Source organism: Haplochromis burtoni, unplaced genomic scaffold (assembly GCF_018398535.1).
Source record: "Haplochromis burtoni strain Fernald_Lab_line unplaced genomic scaffold, NCSU_Asbu1 Contig_608, whole genome shotgun sequence".
Taxonomy (NCBI): domain Eukaryota; kingdom Metazoa; phylum Chordata; class Actinopteri; order Cichliformes; family Cichlidae; genus Haplochromis; species Haplochromis burtoni.
This window is the reverse complement of record NW_024582969.1, coordinates 164385-184037: the sequence shown is the minus strand read 5'-3', so window position 1 is coordinate 184037 and position 19653 is coordinate 164385. Positions and strand designations below refer to the sequence as shown.

Sequence of the window (19653 nt, the reverse complement as noted above, 5' to 3'; positions counted from 1 at the left end):
CTTTGGTTAACTGGAGATGAAGGTAAGGACATTTCCAAGTGAATCACACTTGGAAATGTCAACAAGGAAGTAAAACTGTTGACTTCCTTGTTGATTCACGATGCCACATTCAGTGGGTTTTAGAGTATTACATTCAGAGTATTACACTCAACAAAAATATAAACGCAACACCTTTGTTACTGCTCCCATTCCCCATGGGATGGACGTAGAGACCTAAAATTCATTCCAGATACACAATATAACCATCCCTCCCAAACAGTGGTCACAAATCAGTCCAAATGTGTGGTAGTGGGCACATCTGCTATATTGAGATAATCCATCCCACCTCACAGGTGTGCCACATCAGGATGCTGATCTGACATCATGAGTAGTGCACAGGTGTACCTCAGACTGCCCACAACAAAAGGCCACCCTGGAATGTGCAGTTTTGTCTCACAGCAAAATGCCACAGATGCCACAAGCAATGAGGGAGCGTGCAATTGGCATGCTGACAGCAGGAATGTCAACCAGATCTGTCGCCCGTGCATTGAATGTTCATTTCTCAACCATAAGCCGTCTCCACAGGCGTTTCAGAGAATATGGCAGCACATCCAACCGGCCTCACAACCGCAGACCTCGTGTAACCACACCAGCCCAGGACCTCCACATCCAGCAGGTTCACCTCCAAGATCGTCTGAGACCAGCCACCCAGACAGCTGCTGGAACAATTGGTTTGCACAACCAAACAATTTCTGCACAAACTGTCAGAAACCGTCTCAGGGACGCTCAACTGCATGCCCGTCGTCCTCATCGGGGTCTTGACCTGACTCCAGCTCGTCGCCGTAACAGACTTGTGTGGGCAAATGCTCACATTCGATGGCGTCTGGCACGTTGGAGAGGTGTGCGCTTCACGGATGAATCATGGTTCACATTGTTCAGGGCAGATGGCAGCTGAGAATGTCCCAGTTCTTGCATGGCCAGCATACTCACCGGACATGTCACCCATTGAGCATGTTCGGGATGTGCTTGACCGGCGTATACGACAGCGTGTACCAGTTCCCACGAATATCCAACAACCTCGCACAGCCATTGAAGTGGAGTGGACCAACATTCCACAGGCCACAATTGACAATCTGATAGACTCCATGCGACGATGTGTTGCACTGCATGAGGCAAATGGTGGTCACACCAGATACTGACCGGTTCTGGGTCCCCAGACCCCCAATAGCGCAAAAAACTGCACATTCCAGGGTGGCCTTTTGTTGTGGGCAGTCTGAGGTACACCTGTGCACTACTCATGATGTCAGATCAGCATCCTGATGTGGCACACCTGTGAGGTGGGATGGATTATCTCAATATAGCAGATGTGCCCACTACCACACATTTGGACTGATTTGTGACCACTGTTTGGGAGGGATGGTTATATTGTGTATCTGGAATGAATTTTAGGTCTCTACGTCCATCCCATGGGGAATGGGAGCAGTAACAAAGGTGTTGCGTTTATATTTTTGTTGAGTGTTAGAAAATATTGTCTTTTCCTGCTAATTAATAATTTGTACAACAATTTAATTATGAAGCCTTTTTGTAAACTGGCTATGATTTATCTTGCGGAAAGTTAGTTAATAAAGTGTAGTCAGAGTCATGGATTGGTTTTGGTCATTAGTTTGGTGTTTCTTACTCCTGACAGGTTTTCTGCGTCCTTACAGCAGTGAGTAACACATAATTCTTTATATAGAATATATAGAAGCACTATCTGTACAAAAAAGGGGGGAACGATGGTTATAAATGCAGGATTGTATTTCTTATGCTTTCAATTTTGATGTTTATCTGTGAGTCTCTATACTGAAATGAACTTCATAAATTTAATGTAGAAAAAGAAGAAGGTGGCGTTCGCTCAACAAGAGCTTAGTGTTCATGATTTATGTTGCGAAGCTTCTTTTAGTCTGAGTTTTTCACAGGACTTAAGCACTTAGTTTTGCCTCTGACTGTACAGGTTGTACTTACAAGCATTTATGTGTTTTTTCAGGTAAATATGCGGAGGTCCAAATGTTTAGATGACATATTAATTTTGAAGTGGGGTGTTAAGGGGCTTATATCAGAATCACAATCAAAATACTTTACTAATCCCGAAGGAAATTAGGGTTACAGCAGGCAGCGCGCTAATGGTGCAGCAAAGAAAATCTAGCAGGAAACTTCACATATGTTCACATTATTTGAATTGAATTTGCAGTAATGGTGTTGTTAATGTTTGCAAATGTATCAAATATTGCTATGTTATTCTAATCTTCTGCTATCTCTCTTTTTTAAACTGCTGGCATTATAGTTACTAGAAAAATCAATAAATCAATCAAATTAATTTCACTTTGCTCTGCAGACAAACTGAAGCGATTTCCACATCTCCTTTATCAGGCTGCGGGACATTGAGCTTTCATGTTTACAAACAGCAGCACTCAGAGTGTGCTCAGTGACAAAATAATGAGCTTTTCTTTTTTTTAATGAGATTTTTTTCCTTTCTTTTTTTTTGTTGCTTTATAGATTTTTAATCATTATTTTTTATTTATTTTATTTTATTTCATGTAGTTCAGAACAATAGTTCCCCAGGCTTTCTAAAGGTCTTCTCATTGGACAGCGGTTCCTTTTATACTCATTTTCCTGAGAATACTTAAAGACATGACAGGAAAGCTTGCCTATAACATTTCATGCTGTGCTAAAGAATAAAGGTGGTCATACCAATATTAATTTCAGTATCCATCCATCCATCCATTCGCTTCCGCTTATCCTTTTCAGGGTCGCGGGGGGCGCTGGAGCCTATCCCAGCTGTCATAGGGCGAGAGGCAGGGTACACCCTGGACAGGTCGCCAGTCTGTCGCAGGGCCAACACACAGGGACAGACAACCATTCACACTCACATTCACTCGCACATTCACACCTAGTGGCAATTTGGATTATCCAATTAACCTATCCCCACAAGTTGCATGTCTTTGGACGGTGGGAGGAAGCCGGAGTACCCGGAGAGAACCCACGCAAACACGGGGAGAACATGCAAACTCCACACAGAAAGACCCCGGCCTGATGTGGAATTGAACTCAGGACCTTCTTGCTGTGCGGCAACAGTGCTAACCACCGTGCCACCGTGCTGCCACCTCATTCAAATCAAAATGCAAAATAAATGTTTTTACCTTGTAGAAGTATTAATGGTAACCTTTGTCCAGGTAGTTAGAAATACTCTCTAAATAATAATGTGCATGTGCTCACATGAGTCCACCAGTACATCTTTTACATGTCTGTCTCTGTGTGTTCAAGGTGCTACTGGTTGTGCGGGCCCACCAGTTCTATGTTGCGCTGGTCGGAACAGCTCCTGTAACAGAGAATGTTTCTGTGACGAGGATTGTGTGGAATCGGGTGACTGCTGTCCTGACTATAGTTCAACCTGTGGACAATGTAAGTGAAGACAAACACAGAGACTAGAAATACACACATTTACATTTGACTACAAATGTTCCCGCTGCAAGCAGAGACTGATCAAAAAGCTACAGCATTACATCTGCAATAAATATCATAACGGCTTCTTTGTCTCAGCATCCACCGTTTCACCAACACTTTCTTCCGTCTCTACTAAGCCAACTACAGGTTTGTCACCATTTAAGAGCTATTTCAAAAATTCACATTTACACATTCACATTGTTTGTGTTACTCCTGAAAAAAGTGTCTAATCACCAAATGTTTAAACTACTCTAGTTTTGCACGTTAAATTATATTCTAAACATGCAATTCTTTCTTTCTTTACGCCCAAATAGCGATTGTTCGCCTAAAGGTTAATTTTCAATGTCATTCTGAAGTCCAAGAACAAGCAATTTTAGAAATTTCATCTTTTGTAAGTACAAACAGCATTAAAATGTACAGTAAACGTTACAGTGAAAAGAAAAACAACAACATGCATTAATGATACTTTTGTAAGTAATCACTCTCATCTCTCTCATAGCTTCAGGGAGTTTTCCAGGAGAGCTGTAAGGGCTGCGCAGTGAAGGTCAAACCCGTGTGAGGCTTTGGGCAATGAAAGCGTGATTTTGGATAAAACGACACCGTGATGACAGACTCCAACACTCATCTGCTAAATATAAATAAGCTATTAAAAGCTAATAAAGTTAACTGACTATTTCAGAATTAATAAAGCACTCTATGTTTGCATTCATGTAGCAGCATCTACATCCTTCTGAGCTCTTATTTAGTTTTTATTTTAAACTCAATCAAAGAAAACATTTATAGCACATGTGCTTTGTTTGATTCACTCTTTTCTGTTTTTTTCATAATAAAAGTCACAGGGTTTACTCTTTACTAACTATTGTCAAGATCCAACGCTGAGTTGACAGGTTCTTTTTCACATTAAAAACATAGAGGAATGTTTTACACAGATGTGAATGTTGACCATATATTTAGATTATAAGGGTTTTTAACAGATTTCACTTCACTTCCAATTTTATGGGAAAAATCTAGAAAAAATGAAGAAATTCTCACAATTATCTGGCAGAAAAATAATTCACCGTACAAATCCAGTCTGCTGTGGTCAAGGAAATAGCCACACTTACTAAGATATGATACTCTGAAACATGCCTGTGCTGCTGAGGCTTGGCTTTAGTGCTGTTAGAATATAATTACATTAAACTCACATGTAATATATCATTCATTTGAACTTCATTTGAAAATCAATGACATTAATGACTTAGCCTCTATTTCTGCCATGATTAATGTAATCTTGCATAATTATAAACACATTCATTGTAGCAAATAAACAAATAGAAATCATTTTTTTGTTCATATGTTTTCATATTTCATAATGTATATTCCACTGTGTTAAATAGATTGGTTTAATTGATTTGTGCTAGTTTTCTTTTTCTGTGTGTGTTGTGCTAAATAACTAAGAATTTATTGTTTCCTTTTGTAGATGATATTAGCTCACATTTAATTATGCTGATTTCTTGCAGATTCTTCATGTGTGTTCAATAAAAGCAAATAAATCATTACTTTTTTATGCATGCAAAGCAGTGTTTCCCAAATGGTGATGGGAAGGCACACCAGTGTGTCTGAAGACAAATTCAGACATGATTTGAGATTTTGTCAATCAAACCCTATTATTATAATCCCTGGAAAACAAGTCATATTAATAAAAATATATAGCTCTAATTGGCAGGGATGAGAATGACATTTGTGGTGTGGTAAAACTTATCACTGTCTTGGGAGAAAAAAATAAACATTAATACTAGAGCAGGCAAGACTGGGGATCTTAATGGCCCGTCTTCAAGCATCTTTATCTAACAATGCGTCACAGCACCAGCTTTGATTTCAAGGTTCCCATGAGAAAATACCCTGGTGTATTTTGCTGTAGCTCCTATGGAGCTAATCTAAAAGGGGATCATCATTTAGAATCAATGTAAAAGATTTTGTTAGGCACCTAAATATTTTAGCATATGAGTGGGAGCCCTTCATGCTATTTGTTCAGAGGTAATGCTCTTATATCTGAGCAGTCATGAGTGTTTGGAACAACAGGCCACTCAAATCAAGACAAAGACGTTTGTCAAACTGGACAAAACTGAAGAAAAACGGACAAAAGTTCACAAATATGAAGTGAACAGCAGAAGCAGAAGCACGGCTTCATTTGTTGGAGCTTCTGTTCCCTAAGTATCACCTTTATTCCAACCTGTCCTAGCTTAATATAATCCCAAAGGAATTTATATTTTTTAAGATAAGGGTTTTTTTAGGAATCTTTCCTCTCCTTTGAACTGTCTACACAGTGCTATTGACCCCCTTTTGTTTAGAAAAGAAAAACAGATCAAAATCATCCATTATTCCTCCAGTCATCAAATTTCTCAACACGAGCATGGGTGACAATCAACCCCGAGATGCAAGGAGAGCAAAATTTTCTGTATATTGTTTTAGTTTTCGCTTATTTTTGTTGTTTTGTGTTTGTGGTGTGTGGTGTGTACAGCATATTTGTCATCTTTTGCCATTTTGATACTCAAGCAATGTGAACCAGTCAGCCTAATTAATGGTATGGCCCTGATTAATGCACATGTGAACATCTACAAACTTTTTTTCAGCTCGTTTTATTAGTGCCGGCCCTCAATCACAATTACTTGGCCGTGGGTGACGCTTGTAGCAGGAGAAAATATTGCCAGTAAACGGTTTAGTGGCGAATAATCTTTGCCAGCAGGTGGCAGCATATTCCCAGGTCTTTGACGTTAGTGGCACAGATGTTAGTGCAATCCAGCACTGTAGTTAAAAGTTTGTGTGGATTTTATTGGCACGTTTCTTCAGATGACATAACAGGTAATATTTTCTTAAAGTCTATTTTAAAGACCTCGGTTGAGTCGTTTATCCAATTTCCAAAGATACAAAAGAAGTGACATTATCAGTAAAAAACAACAACAACAACAACAACAAACAAAATATATATGTTTTGCATGCATGTTTTTCCACATCTCCAGTGAAACAGTGAAGGCTCTGCACCAAGAACATCTGACATATTAATCAACTGAGACAATAAAAGTCATATCATGTCTATTTCTGATTGTTTGCAGGTAAAACAGCTAAAGTCACGGGGTAATAAAATGACGTAAACCCACGCAGAAAATATTCGCAGTCATGCTCCAAACGTGAAGTCGGTGCTGTACACTAGTACAGGTGGTGACCCCAAACTCTTCATGCCAGGAGGATGAGACAAAAATGTAATTATGAGTGAAAAAGAGGAAACAGCTCCACATGGCCTCGGGGATTGGCATAACCTTTTGTGGCGGATAGTTCAAATTAGACCGGTGTCGCTCCAGACCCACCTTTGACCCCGGAAACTTAACTTCTGCAGGATCCAGAAGAAGGCTTTTGCATTTTTAGTTTATTATTATGTATCTTTACTTTTACTCCGTGTCTGCGCGATGACCCGAGATGCATATCACACTGTAGCTGCCAAAAAGTGACTGTCTGCCAAAAGGTGATTTCCGGTATTTACCAAAAAAGGGACTTTCCGTATTTAAACTGCTGTAGAGGACTTGTTGGCCTATATGCGAAATATATGTCAAATGTGTCACTCATGAATGATTGCAAGTCACTTGAGCCACAAACACCATTATTGTCACAAGGTAGAAGCACTTTTTTGGTGAAGAGGATTTTATATATCTTAGATATATATATATCTAGTTAAAATTACATAAAAACACGTTGTTGTTTTTTTTAAAGCGTGATCTGGCCAAGAAGGTACCTGAAATTGCAACAAATATAAGAATAGTTCTGTAAACATATTTTAAGTTGACAAAAAAGACCAGATTGGTTATAATGCGGGTATAACTAAGATTCATAAAGATACATTAAAAAAAACAAGTAACTTTTAAATTTGTATATAGATCCTTTGTAAATCCTGTTCACTAAAGTCTATTTACCAATATACGTGAAGACATTACACATACACAACACATGGAAACATTGGAAATCAGTTATTGGCAGGCGATCACTTTTTGGCACACACCGGTCTGCTAATTTGAAGCGTCCTCCTGTTCTCCGCGAAGGTAACGTTTGCGCTGCGTTGCGCAAATGAGAAGCGTGTGTTCTCTTTGCACAATCCTCTGCACAATCCCTGAAGTTAATTCTGTAGAGTGAGTCGTGGGTTCACGTTTCGCCACAGCTTTGTAAACTTAGATCATGTGGGGTCACGCAGAGGTTGGGGCGGCCCTGTAGCCGTGCGTCAAGTCTCCACAGATCAGTTACAATGTAATGGCAAAGGAATGTCGCTCAGTCCTGGATATTCCACGGAGCTTTGGGTCTAATTAGAACCAATTTGAGAATTGGATGTCATTTCATCCTTTTAGAAAAATACTGTCTTTTCACAAGCATATGGCTACTGTTGAACTTGTTTGTCTAAAAACATATAATATACAGTTATATATATTTTTAAATAACGCTTATCTGTTTGCTCTCACAGGATTCAAAGTTTTTGTTGTGTTTTTATTTGACAAATAAAAATAATGCTGTAAAAAGTTCAAGCGGAATTTACAGATAATTAAATGGCTGGTTAACACACACATTTTTATCACACACACGCACTCACTGAGTCTCTGCCCTGCACCACCCTCAGTCTGCTGCGAATCCCAGGTTCCCTGTGGTGTACCCATGTTGAAGGCCCTGCTGTTAGTGATCCTGATTGGGCCTCACAGGAGGAGATTCCGGCCTGCCATTGACCCACACTTCTCTATGTTTCCACCCATCTCTCAGATCATCAGAGGCAGCCGTCTCCTCCTGCCTGTCGAACAGCCTGCTTGCATAAGGCTCCTGATTGTCAGATGGAAGGGGGGGGGAATGAATCTACTACAGGTTTTTCAAAATCACTAGCAGGTCTTGCCTGAGTAGTCTGCCCTGACGTTTTTCTGGCTTGGTGACTGTCAAAACATCCCCCGTATGCATTCATACCCCTCCTTCTCCTTCTCCTTAGAAAGCCCGTGGCTCACAGGCTGTTCTCCTCTTCAAAGTAAAACTTCTCTGCCATGTGGTCTGCGTTGAATGCCTGTGTTGACGGCCGCCCGGTTTTTATGAACTCCTCATAGGGATCCTTTTTTTCTTCGTCGCTGTCTATAAAGCATTTAAAAAGTGTCATGGCGAGGAAAGAGTAGAAGAACATTACAAACAGGATATAGAAGTGAGCGTTGTCATAGGTCTCTCTAGAACTGGTGGTGGAGACGGTGGTAGCTGGACCGATGTTGGAGAGAGAGCTCACTGTGGTGTTGGAAACGGTCCCACTGAACTGGCGCTCGCTGATGTTTGTCCCAGTGTCATCGAGAATCTGCTTGCATCTGCTTAAAAGAGAAAGCAGGAGGGTCCGGTTCATGGTCTTCATTTTCAAATCAGCAGCAGGAAAGAGGCTCAGCAAGAATCACAATAAAGCAAAAGACACAGGGAGGAAAGAGAACTAAAGGGGATAGTGAATGGCAAGTGTTAGAGGCAGTCACTCGCCGCTTTAGGAAAGGCATGCCGTGAGCCTCCCACCCATTCTTGTGGAGACCTGATAAGGTGGTGTTTCAGATATTAAGAAGCCCACTTCTTTCCTTTTGCAGCCATAATGTGCACAACTGCACTCTTTTTTTTTTTTAATGATTTCTGTAAAGATGTCATTTTGACCAGAAATTCATCAGAGTCCTTATAAGAATCCCCCCCTTATTTTTTTTTCAGAAATAACCTCTTTTTCTTTTCTCTTTTTGTAGCTCATCCTCTTTGTACTCTTTCCTTCACTTTCAATTTGGGGGTTGGATGCTGCAGAGACACTTGGATTGTTGTCAGCTCCGGTCAAGTAGTCTACTCATTTCAAAGAGTGTTGGGGTCAGAGGTTAAGTTGTCTCCAGTGTGTTGCAGCTTGACTGACACTGAGCTCCAAAGCAAACCCTTTGGCTTTTTCACTGGCTGTGTCTTACAAGTTGAACGCTTGCACACACAAAAAAAAAAAAGTTTGGAGAGAGCAAAGAAAACAGTGAAATTAAATCTTTCCTTGATCTTATCACGTTCGACACAAATACTCAGCATAAACAAATTTAAACACACATCTCAAGACACAAAGTACTGAAAACACATGAAAGCACTAAACAAACGTCCGTGTTTTTCATTGATGCTCGCGTCCTCATTTTAGACATGTACCATGAATGGCGTGGACAGGTGCACAGCTGAGCTCAGAGAAACAAAAAAGGCAGGTAAAGTTGTAGCCTTTTAAAGAATGTACCAACTGGCTTGTTTTGGTGTGTGTGTGTGTGTGTGTGTGTGTGTGTGTGTGTGTGTGTGTGTGTGTGTGTGTGTGTGTGTGTGTGTGTGTGTGTGTGTACTTCTCTCTACTGGGATTATTTCTGTTTAGTGGTGATAGCCAAAAGTCTTCCAAACCATCTATAGCCATGTGACTGACTAATGCCCCACTCTGTGCTTTTATAATTTACTGCAGCTCTGCTTTAGTCATTAAAGGGTGTGAAGGAGTGTTTATGAAAGGAGATATATTTATGATTTAGTGATCCAGAAATGCACTCCATCTTTAAAAAGCAGGTAGGAAACAGCAAAGAAGGAAACTATGAAAGAACTTTTAGTCGCTCCAAGGTGCTTTATGCCATCAGATTCTTTTTAACCTTCTTCTTACCATCTTTAGAGGTCCCCCTCCCCAAATTTATTCTCTGTAAAAGTAGTAAGATTCTGGGGGCTGATTTATTCATATATTATTCTGTTGTAGATAGGTGCAGATAAACAGTTTATCCATGCCTATGTTTTTAAATGCATTCCACAAATTACACAATTCAGTGTTACAACTGTCCACTTTTATGCGTTTATTATAAATAGTAAATAGTGCTATATTTTACACAAAATGTTTTTACCAACAAAACAGTTTTACGCCATTGTAAATGAAGAGTGTAAAAAAAGAAAAAAAACATAACGAATGAGCATTATGCAAGACTTACTGAAGCACTTACATGTGCTTGTACAGGAGGACGTACAGAAAAGACACATGAAGACTAAATAAATAGGAAGTGGAAGTAATATTTGCAAGTTCCTTATAAAAAGAAAAAAAACTAGTTAAACACATGCAAAAGCAAAAATTAACTGTCAAACTGAATAATGTATTCACTGGCAGAGAATTTTTTTTTCTTTTTTTTTGGCTTAATGACATCACAACTATATGTTCTATCATTCATCGCTTGATGACTTCCCCTGATTGCTCAGTGCGTACAACCCAAAATGAATGACATTACAAAGACAGAGTGTGTTTTTGAGGTTATAACTGGGGAACATTTGATGCACGTTCATTTACATTACATGAGGTATGACTGTATTGCACTTTCTTTGGGTTGCAGCGGATTCACAATGACTCCACGTGGCTTCAGTTCATGTGTTCTTGCTGGTTTTCCCGGTGTAGTCACACGTTGATCGCCAAAGAGTTACTTAATTTACAGTTAATATCATTTTCCATGACACGATTTTGATGAAGACATTCTTAGAAGAGCAGAAGTTCTTATGAAGTCTACCTTAGCTTGCATCTCTGCTACATGTTTAAAAAATAAAAATACTAAAAGGTCTTGAGTGGAATTACTTCTCATATCCCCGCCCTCCTACTTTTCCTCTTGAAGTATGGTGAATGATCAGCGCTTGGTTCTTGGAGCATGACATGACACACAAGCAAAGCAAGTGTCGGGTAACAAGAGCGACCGCGCCTTTGGTTCTGATTATCCCAGACAACTACCTTCATCACTTCACCTTCATCTCAGAACGTTCACTTCTTGCCAAAGGAGAATGTCTGAATCGCTTTAGCCCCCACACTATGTCTTGCTGTCCTGGGGAAGTTGTCAGAGGCAGCGGCTGGTGGTGTTTTCCAGTGACAAATGTCAGCGAGACCTGGCAAACCTCTTCTTCACACCACCTTGGGAGCTTCAAATAATAAAAGGCACCTAAGGGGAACATAAAAAGTTTATTTTCTTTGTTTATTTTATTTACATACAACAGAAAATCTCATGGAGGTTTAAGTGTGAAATGGACAGTTAAATGTGAGACGTGATGTTGGTAGGGAGGGATGGTGAGAGCAGGTGAGAAAGAAATCTGGGACCCTTTGGTAAACTTCGGAATGAGAAGCTTTGAGAAAGCTCTGAGAATAAGTCTGGACATAGTTTGTACTTGGTGAGGTTGGTTATACTGCGCCGAGACAGAGCCTTAGCCTGGATCTCTGGCACTGCTTCACTGATCAATAACAACTCTAAATCTGACCTCCAGTGGGACACATGGTTCTAATCCGGACCTGCCAAGGGCCATAATCACCCCCTGTTAAAAAGCCTCTTACCCTGCTTTTATGCAGATACACGTACACGCCTGCGCACACATAGACACACATCCATTTGCCCCCCCCAGCTACATATGAGTCCCTCCCAGGACTGACTAAATTAATGACATCAAGATGTTGCCACTGATGGGCCAGTCAACATTTTGGTAGTGTACTTCAGATCAGGCCTAACAGCAGACCGCACACTCCCCTCTGGCCTGTCAAACGCACTTCGAGACACGAGTCCTTTCATTTTGGCGGCGATCTTTGTTACACAGGGGTCATTACATGGCTAGGTGAGCTAGACTGAGGATTTGATGGGCAAGCTCATCATACGGAGGGGTCACGAAAGGACAGTGAGTGAAAACGTGTGTGCTGGGATAAGCTTCGGGCCACGTGGATAGCCCGATGATGGTAATGTAAACTGAGGTAACCGCGCTGCAAGCATTCCCTAAAGTTTAATGTAATTTCAGCGCAGTGCTGGGCGATTTGAGAAGCTCACTCATCAGAGGGATCTGCGCAATTAAAGCAGAGGTTATGGTTTAGGCCTTTAAACAAACCTAAATCAGGTTGGAAGTCGGTATGAATTAGTGTTTTTGTTACAATATTATAACAAAAATTTAAAAAATTACATTGTACCTTGCTCTGACTGTACTGTCCATACTGGTAGGAAGGGTGGTGGTCCACATAGGCTGAGGAGGAGTAGGAGGGCGGGCAGTAAGACTGAGTGCTAGGCAGGGCGGGCATGCTGGTCAGGCCTGGTAGAGCCTCCAGGCGCTGGGAACCATGACAGCTAGCAGCCATACCACCATTGGGCTCCAGGCTCCCAGTCAATGGGGAAAGGGCAAAGTCACTCTGGGACTGATGTGGTACTCCACCTGGATTCAATAGGCCCATCACCTGAAGGCAGACAGAGGAAGTCTTGATTGTTTAGAACAGGAACTGGATTTAATTGAAGAGATTTTCTACTTACACCGTGACCTTCAAAATAAAATATATTGCAAAGTAAATTTTGAAAAATCCCAAGGCAGTATCATACACTCATTTTATCCACTCCACACAGGTGGGCTGAAGTGTAAGCGCTCCTTCTCTCCCCCCCTGTTCCCTGTCATAAATACATTATTACTAGCTTCCGTCACACATATGGTTCTCTTTATTCGGAATAGGAAGCTAACAGTGGCCAAAGCTTTAGCCCACTAGTGGAATCTGCTATAGTTCTTATGTCGTATTTGCAGAAGCAGGTTAATAAAAATATTGGAGTATTTTTCTCTCATTGTTTACACTAGCCAACTCGTAGCATTTCCTCGAAATTAAACCAACAAAAAAAGAAAGTGTCTAAATTTGCTCAGTGTTGATTTTAAAAACAAAAACGCTGAGAACGTGATGTTTATTTTTGCTTAAATTCTGCCTAAAAAAAAAAAAAGCAAATTTCACTTTCACGCTTTCACTTTCCCTTAATCATCTCACTTTCTCTTGAGACAAAAACCACAGTGTCCTTGTTAGGGCGAAGAGGTCAAAGGTTGGGTGGGATTGAGGGGTGGGGTGTGTTTGCATATGTGTCTGAGCGCTACATCTCCTACAAGCGTGCAGCAGTAGGTGTTTGCGTGCGCACGTGTATGTGTATTAGCAGTTTTTTTGCTCCGATGTCAGGGATGTAGGGGTATCAATGATCCATCGGGAACAGCTGCACAAAGGTTTGCGTGAGAGGCAAAGTGAAGTCATTAAAATGTCTAAAAATGGACAAAAAAAGGGAGAACAAGAATTACAATCCGTGTAGGAGGACGCAGAGCCGAAGCCAAGAGCAAAACCAGGAACTGTCTAACTGAAAAGAAAAAGATAAAGAATGAGTAGCGCCAAGTGGTTTAAAAAACAAAGGCTTTCACAGCGGACAGTCAGTTGGCGCACACACGCACATGTATGCTACAGAGGCAGCTTCGAGGGTGGCCGTGGCTCAGGTGATAAAAAGTCTTCTAGTGGCATGGTTGCCAGTTTGATCCCCAGCTCATCAACATACTGGACAAGACACTGAACTCCATTTAATTCAAATGGCAGGCCAGCACCTTGTTTTCCATCCTTGTTGTATGAGTCCTTTGTCAATCAGAAATGCACTGCGATGCATTTAATTGAATTTAGTTAAGATTAAAAGCTGCTATTAGTTCAAACTATTTAATTTCTTCAGTTATTTTTACATATTTTTTCCTTTTTCCCCTTTAGTATTTAGTTTCCATTTGTGCAGTCTAAATATTTTTGAACACGCAAGGCTGATATCTCAACTTCTGTTTACGTAGATTTCAAACAATACAATTCAGTCATGTTTTAGTAATTAAGACGTTTTATTTTTTAGTTAATATTTGATTAATAATGAATGAAACTAGGCCTTGCATGTCGCAGTACCTTCAGCCTTAAAGCTATTATGTCTTTGGCCATGTGAGATCATTTGTATTGTGATGTAGCCCAGAAAAAAGAAAAAAAATGAGATGACAAATTTCACACCCATCGTTCTTCGCTGTATGAAAAGTTTGGATGGATTTCTCACTGTTGGTATTCATTTACACTCTCACATCCCTCTCCCCCGTTCCTACCAAATTGCAGCTCAATATCCAATGAATACTTAATCTGAGATATTCCCCGTGCATGTTTTTGCTATGAATCTACGAATTGTATTTAAGGATTCCTTGATTGTGTCTTCATCCAGTTTTGTTCTTGTGAGTCTTTCATGTTCTCTGGTCTGTTATTGTAAAATAGATTTTGTTCTCAGACTGCCTGATTAAATTAAGATTTTTTTTTTTAACATTTTTCCCCAAGTGGTGTTTCTTTACAAAATAAAACATATAGTACACATGATTGTGTTGAAATGCATGCACCGTGTGTGCAAAGGTTAGTTTGCGTTGTATTTGCATGGCTTTCTGTCTGATCTAGGTACTCATGCCCTCTCTGTCTCCAACTGAAACAGCATCAGGTCCTGGTAGTATGTGTCTGTTTTGAGGTTGTTCCGGAGATTAGGACTCGGGGGGGTGCAAATCCTGGCCGCTTGCTTCCTTGGTGAGAAAGGATTGCTTTGGTATGCACCAGATCAGCAGCGAGACACAGGAGAAAGGGAAACCACTGGCGTGAACGCTACTCCCAAAGCAGAGCTAACTGTTCAGACAAGAATATCACCTATCTAAAGTAAACCTTATCCATATCAAAACTCCACGGTCCTCTCAGGTGGCCATATCTGGAGTTGAATGAAACCCCGAAACTTCTGAAGGATCCAGTAGAGTAGATCAGATATTATAGACAAATTTGGAGGTCAGATAAACGGATAAATCCAGCAAGGATTTGATACAAATTTGACCAAGCTACGTAGCTATATGACGAAACTGAAGAAGTAAAGTTTTCTGAGTGCAGAGAGGTCTTGAGGTATTAACTATCAATGTCATAGAATTTAATAAATTCTCATTTTCTCTGCCTTATTAAGTTAAAATCGGGAAATTAATTCTATCCTCATCTGAAATCGAGAAAAACGCATTGTAATGTACATTCAAACAGCTGCAATGGATACATAAATTAAAACAAATTAGCCAACAAAGTGAGTCATTTACATAAATTACACACCTTGTTACGAAGGGCTAGATTACTTCATTCCAATCAATTAAGACACTGGAACATTCAGTGATTGCAATTCCAGACTGAGAAAACATTCGAGGCATGCCGTCCGATTTGCAAGATGAGATGTCCGTTTACATGCAGAGCGGCCCACTAAGGTTAATGTTGAAACCATCCATGAGGCCACAGCACCTTTGGCCTCTTTATTGGAGTTAAAGTCCATTGGTGACCCTGTGGGTGCAGGAAACTCAGCCCACAAGCATGAGCTCAGTTACAGGAAGGCTGCTACCAGCAAGCTTGCATACCATTTACAAATTATGAGTTAGCAGACATGACTAACTTTGAATGCATTTAAAACCAGATGTTTCAGATGTTTGCCAAAGTGGTCAGTTATAGCTTCAGCCACAATGGTGCCACCTACTGCTTTCTAACTGTGCACCTCAGTGGCCACAACAAAGCTCTTCTTCTTCTTTTTTCTCGGTATATACATCCTCAGGCATTCACAAAGTAAGAAACCTGCCCGGAGCTGTTTTTTTATCTGAGCCTGACAGGAGTCTGAGATTCTCTCTCATGGGAATTAAGACTCAGCATGCATTGCATGTGAGCCCGCCACCCTTTGTGGCGGTTAAAAGCTCGTTTTACGCCTGTTAGTCTATCTTCTGAGCTGGTAGGGAGCCACTGATGGACACTGATGACTGTGTAATCGACCATAATTGTCTTTTCAGTTTTGATTTGTGTCATCATCCGACATCCGTACATCCTTCCTCACGTCTGGTCCTTTCTGCCCCTCCAAAGACTGACGTTTGCCACATTTTAAATTCATCAAGCTACCCGTCGGAATAAACAAAAATGAAAAGCTACCGAGTTCTTTAGCCTAACAAGGTGTCATCTGTGTCGCTGCAAAGCTGTCTACGAGGCCACAAACAGAAGTGCGAGTGCTCGTGTGTCATTATTCCAACATATGGTGGACTTCTCGAACCGCAGCGAAGGACTGCTTCTTTTTTTGTTATGTGTGGATAGGTGTGTGCTTGTATTTCAGTCTAATTAATGTTTGTTTATGCAGAAGTACAATAACTTGGCAATAAATGTATTGCTGTGTATTTTAACAACAGATTGGCAGACTGACCTGCGGTGAGAGGCTGTTGCTGATGGTCGGGTTGACGGTGTTGGTGTGTCCTGCTGGGGCCACAAAGTTTTCTGAATATCCTGAGAAGCCGTGTCGACCAGAAGACAGGCAGTACGCAGAGCTCCCATCCTGGGAACTGGCTGAGGAGCTGAGCCCACTCTGGTGCACAGAGGTGGGTGGTAGAGGCTGCGGTCGGTGGACTGTGCTGGGCTGCTCAGAAGCTGCTGGATAAAATTAGATGAAACATTTTATTTAAAATCCGATTATTCTTATAAAAACACAAACATGTGCGATAAGAAGAAATCTGCAAAATCATTACTCAGGTATGCTCAGATTTGTTCAGCTATGCTCACCTTGAGCTATAGAAGTCTGAGGGTAGGGGCTGTCTGACAGTTGATAGGGTTGCAAACCGGGCATAGCTGATGGGGGGAAACCACCAGGGATGAGGTGGTTGAACGCCATCAGTTGATTAGCCCCCGCTTGCTTCCTCCACCGGGCTCTTCGGTTACTGAACCACACCTGAGAGAGTAACATAGGCAAGTGTTTATTTTTCTCCTAACCCAATAGGGTTTGCCATCAGGCCAGTGAAGGTATATGTGCACATGCCAGGCCAGTCGGTGTGATTACAAGGAGCTGAACTGACAGAGATCTTAACGTTTGTAAAGTGAAGTGAAATGACACACATTACTGCTTTGTGTGCCATGGCTGGTCGCTGGGTTCAGATAAGGCTGGAGGGTTGTTACGGTTGTTAAACCCTATATTAGGAAACCGTCTTAAACAAGAGTCTATTTTGTGATATTTGATGATCTTAACATAGCGCTTTTTGAGGAGTTTGCCAAAAATAGGACACTGTTTTCACACACGGTGGCTGTAGTGAATCTGCATTTTGTCTGTCTGCATGTGCAGGGGCAAAGGGTCAAGGGTTTTTAGAGGAACACATGTCTAATAGCTGTGAGGAATGCGTGGCAACATCTCAAGGCTATTTAATGCCCATGTGACACACGGTCATGACGGACTGACACACTGCTATACTGTCAAGATTCAGGTCTCCAAAACGTTTGTGTGCATGGGTCTAACCTGAACTCGAGCCTCGGTGAGTTTGGCCCGCTGAGCCAGCTCCTCTCGCGTATAGATGTCAGGGTAGTGCGTGCGTTCGAAAGCCCTCTCCAGCTCCTCCAGCTGTTCTGCCGTGAAGGTAGTCCGACTCCGACGCTGCTTCCTCTTCAAAGGCAGACCCGGCTCGGAGTCCACATCGGAGCCCTCGTCTGAGTGACTGGCTGGGATCAGGAAACAAACTCTGTGTTAATTCGATATTCAGAGGAGTCAGGCTGACACAGAATGAAACACTGTAGTAAATACTAAGCTGGGGTACAATAGCAGGATCTGATACAATAGATTGTGCTGAGTGCAACACATGGTGCAGAGCCACTTTAGATTGTATCCTCCTGCTCCCTTAAACTCCTCAGTGGTTCCTGAGGGGATCAAAAGCCAGAGGCTGCTTGAACATGGATTAAAGAGGACTACATCTCTCTGGGGTATCCATTCCCTGGGACACTGTGTCTCTTCCAGTCTTAGCCATGCTGTGTCCTATGCCGATAGGGTCCCATAGTGAAAGGCAGTCAGCCTTTTGCAGGTGCTTCTTAATCTGTTTGTTCAGTTGAGGGCAGGAGAGAGCAACTGGGTAACTGGGAGACAGCCATTGGGACCTAATTCAGCAGAAGAAGGGAATCATTGAATGCTTGAGACCATAGACAACCATTTCTGAATTTTGAGGGGGAGGTTGCCCATCTATTAAATAATGATTAAGCTCCACAAACTAGCGTGACAGTCTTCCATTGTCCACCATTACGTGTGTGCAATCCCCCCCCCCATCATTCTCACTCATATGCACACTCACAAACATGCATCTGCTGCGCCTGAGCTACGGGTTTTCACTCGGTGAATGTAGACTGTGACAATGTGTCAAAAACAGATGGAAATAAGACAGAGTTGGAATCCACTTCCAAATCCACCCCAGAGGGACCCCTTAAAGCTCATGAGGAGGGTTCACTGCACCTTTTCGACACTCAAACTATGCAGCAAACACCTCTACGCCGAGGGAGACGAAATAAGTGGCTCAAAACCAGACGGACAGGTGTAAGCAGCAGAAAGGCTTCAGCAGAAGACCGAAGCTTGGCTATTTCCCCCCAAACAGACAGACATTCTCCCTCTGCCCTTCAGATTTAAAGCTTTAATTAAAAAGTGCCAAGTCAGACAACAAGGAGGGGGTGGGGGCTAGAGGCAGAGATCTCCCCTTGCCTCTGGAGTCTCTGGAGCCAAGCAGGAAATGTTTGTGCTGGTTGCCAGTGTGTGTCTGACCAGGCATTACACACGGATTTGGCCTGAGGGAATGCTGCTGTGATAAGGACCGCCAGCACACAAGATTCTGATGCTGAGAAGAGCTCTTTATTACATTTGGACTGAGGGTGCCACGTAGGTGTATAGGCGATCAGCGATTGGTTGGATGCTTCAATAGGTTTGGAAAGTGCAACTCTGAGCATGGGCTGTTTTTTGTGTTGTTTTTTTCCAGGTAAAAGTTTGGCCTGAGACGCACTGAAGCACATTTTATATGTAAAATACATGTCCGACACAAAGAGAGACTTTGGATTAAAGTAAAACTTTGCTTATAAAAGGAAACTTATTTTGTATTTCTCTGTGCATTTTTTATAAATCAGCAACTTGAGGAGAGTACATCTCAAGATGAGGAAGCGAGCACAGCTATATCCAGTGCCATTACCATTTTAATAATGGGCAAACAGAGAAGGAAAGAAAAAAAAAAGACAATGAATGACAGCAAAGAAACGCAAAAAATTCTTGAGGGAGGGAAGGCGAACTCATAAAACTCCTCAGAGGAGAAAGCTCCCCATTGGCATTGTATATCATGTTAACTACAAGGTTGGGGGTGGATCTCCTCGCCTGCACCCTTTTACCTTTTATTTCTGTCTTTCCTTCTCCTTTTCCTCCCTGTTTTTATTATTAGTAACTACTAAGAAAACAGTCCGTCACAGAGTGTCCTTAATGGTAAATGACAGTGTTGCTTTTGTCATCCTCTAGCGTGCTCTCTCTCTTTTTCTCTCTTCCTCTCTCACTGTCTTTCTTTTTTTTT

The 19653-nt window shown here is 41.6% G+C and overlaps 2 protein-coding genes across 3 annotated transcripts in view; one reads left to right on the top strand and one right to left on the bottom strand.

Moving 5' to 3' along the window:
* The first annotated feature begins 1617 nt into the window (after positions 1–1617).
* Positions 1618–5096, top strand: LOC121812475 (proteoglycan 4-like). The gene is made up of 5 exons (XM_042214767.1): positions 1618–1687; positions 3283–3420; positions 3559–3609; positions 3777–3853; positions 3962–5096. Exons 1-5 carry the CDS (start codon positions 1621–1623, stop codon positions 4019–4021), a joined length of 393 nt encoding a protein of 130 aa, XP_042070701.1. The 5' UTR covers positions 1618–1620; the 3' UTR covers positions 4022–5096.
* Positions 5097–10296: 5200 nt separating this feature from the next.
* The window catches only part of pax3a (paired box 3a), an 18546-nt gene continuing 9189 nt past the window's right edge, over positions 10297–19653 (bottom strand). Inside the window, exons 5-9 of one of the 2 annotated variants that reach the window (XM_014329664.2) lie at positions 17586–17785; positions 16862–17027; positions 16509–16732; positions 12434–12694; positions 10297–11429 (exon numbers count right to left, since the gene is read on the bottom strand). In XM_014329664.2, coding sequence (XP_014185150.1) covers positions 11412–11429; positions 12434–12694; positions 16509–16732; positions 16862–17027; positions 17586–17785 — 869 coding nt within the window. In that variant the 3' untranslated portion in view covers positions 10297–11411. The remainder of the gene's footprint in view (positions 11430–12433; positions 12695–16508; positions 16733–16861; positions 17028–17585; positions 17786–19653) is intronic. The other variant, XM_005948517.3, reaches the window with a different exon arrangement.

What these genes read in the sequence shown, in the direction of transcription:
- LOC121812475 (XM_042214767.1), top strand. Translation starts at nt 1,621, where the DNA reads ATGGATTGGTTTTGGTCATTAGTTTGGTGTTTCTTACTCCTGACAGGT. An exon ending in TTTTCTGCGTCCTTACAGCA is followed by an intron (nt 1,688 to 3,282) that starts GTGAGTAACACA and finishes TGTGTGTTCAAG; the next exon opens with GTGCTACTGGTTGTGCGGGC. An exon ending in TAGTTCAACCTGTGGACAAT is followed by an intron (nt 3,421 to 3,558) that starts GTAAGTGAAGAC and finishes TCTTTGTCTCAG; the next exon opens with CATCCACCGTTTCACCAACA.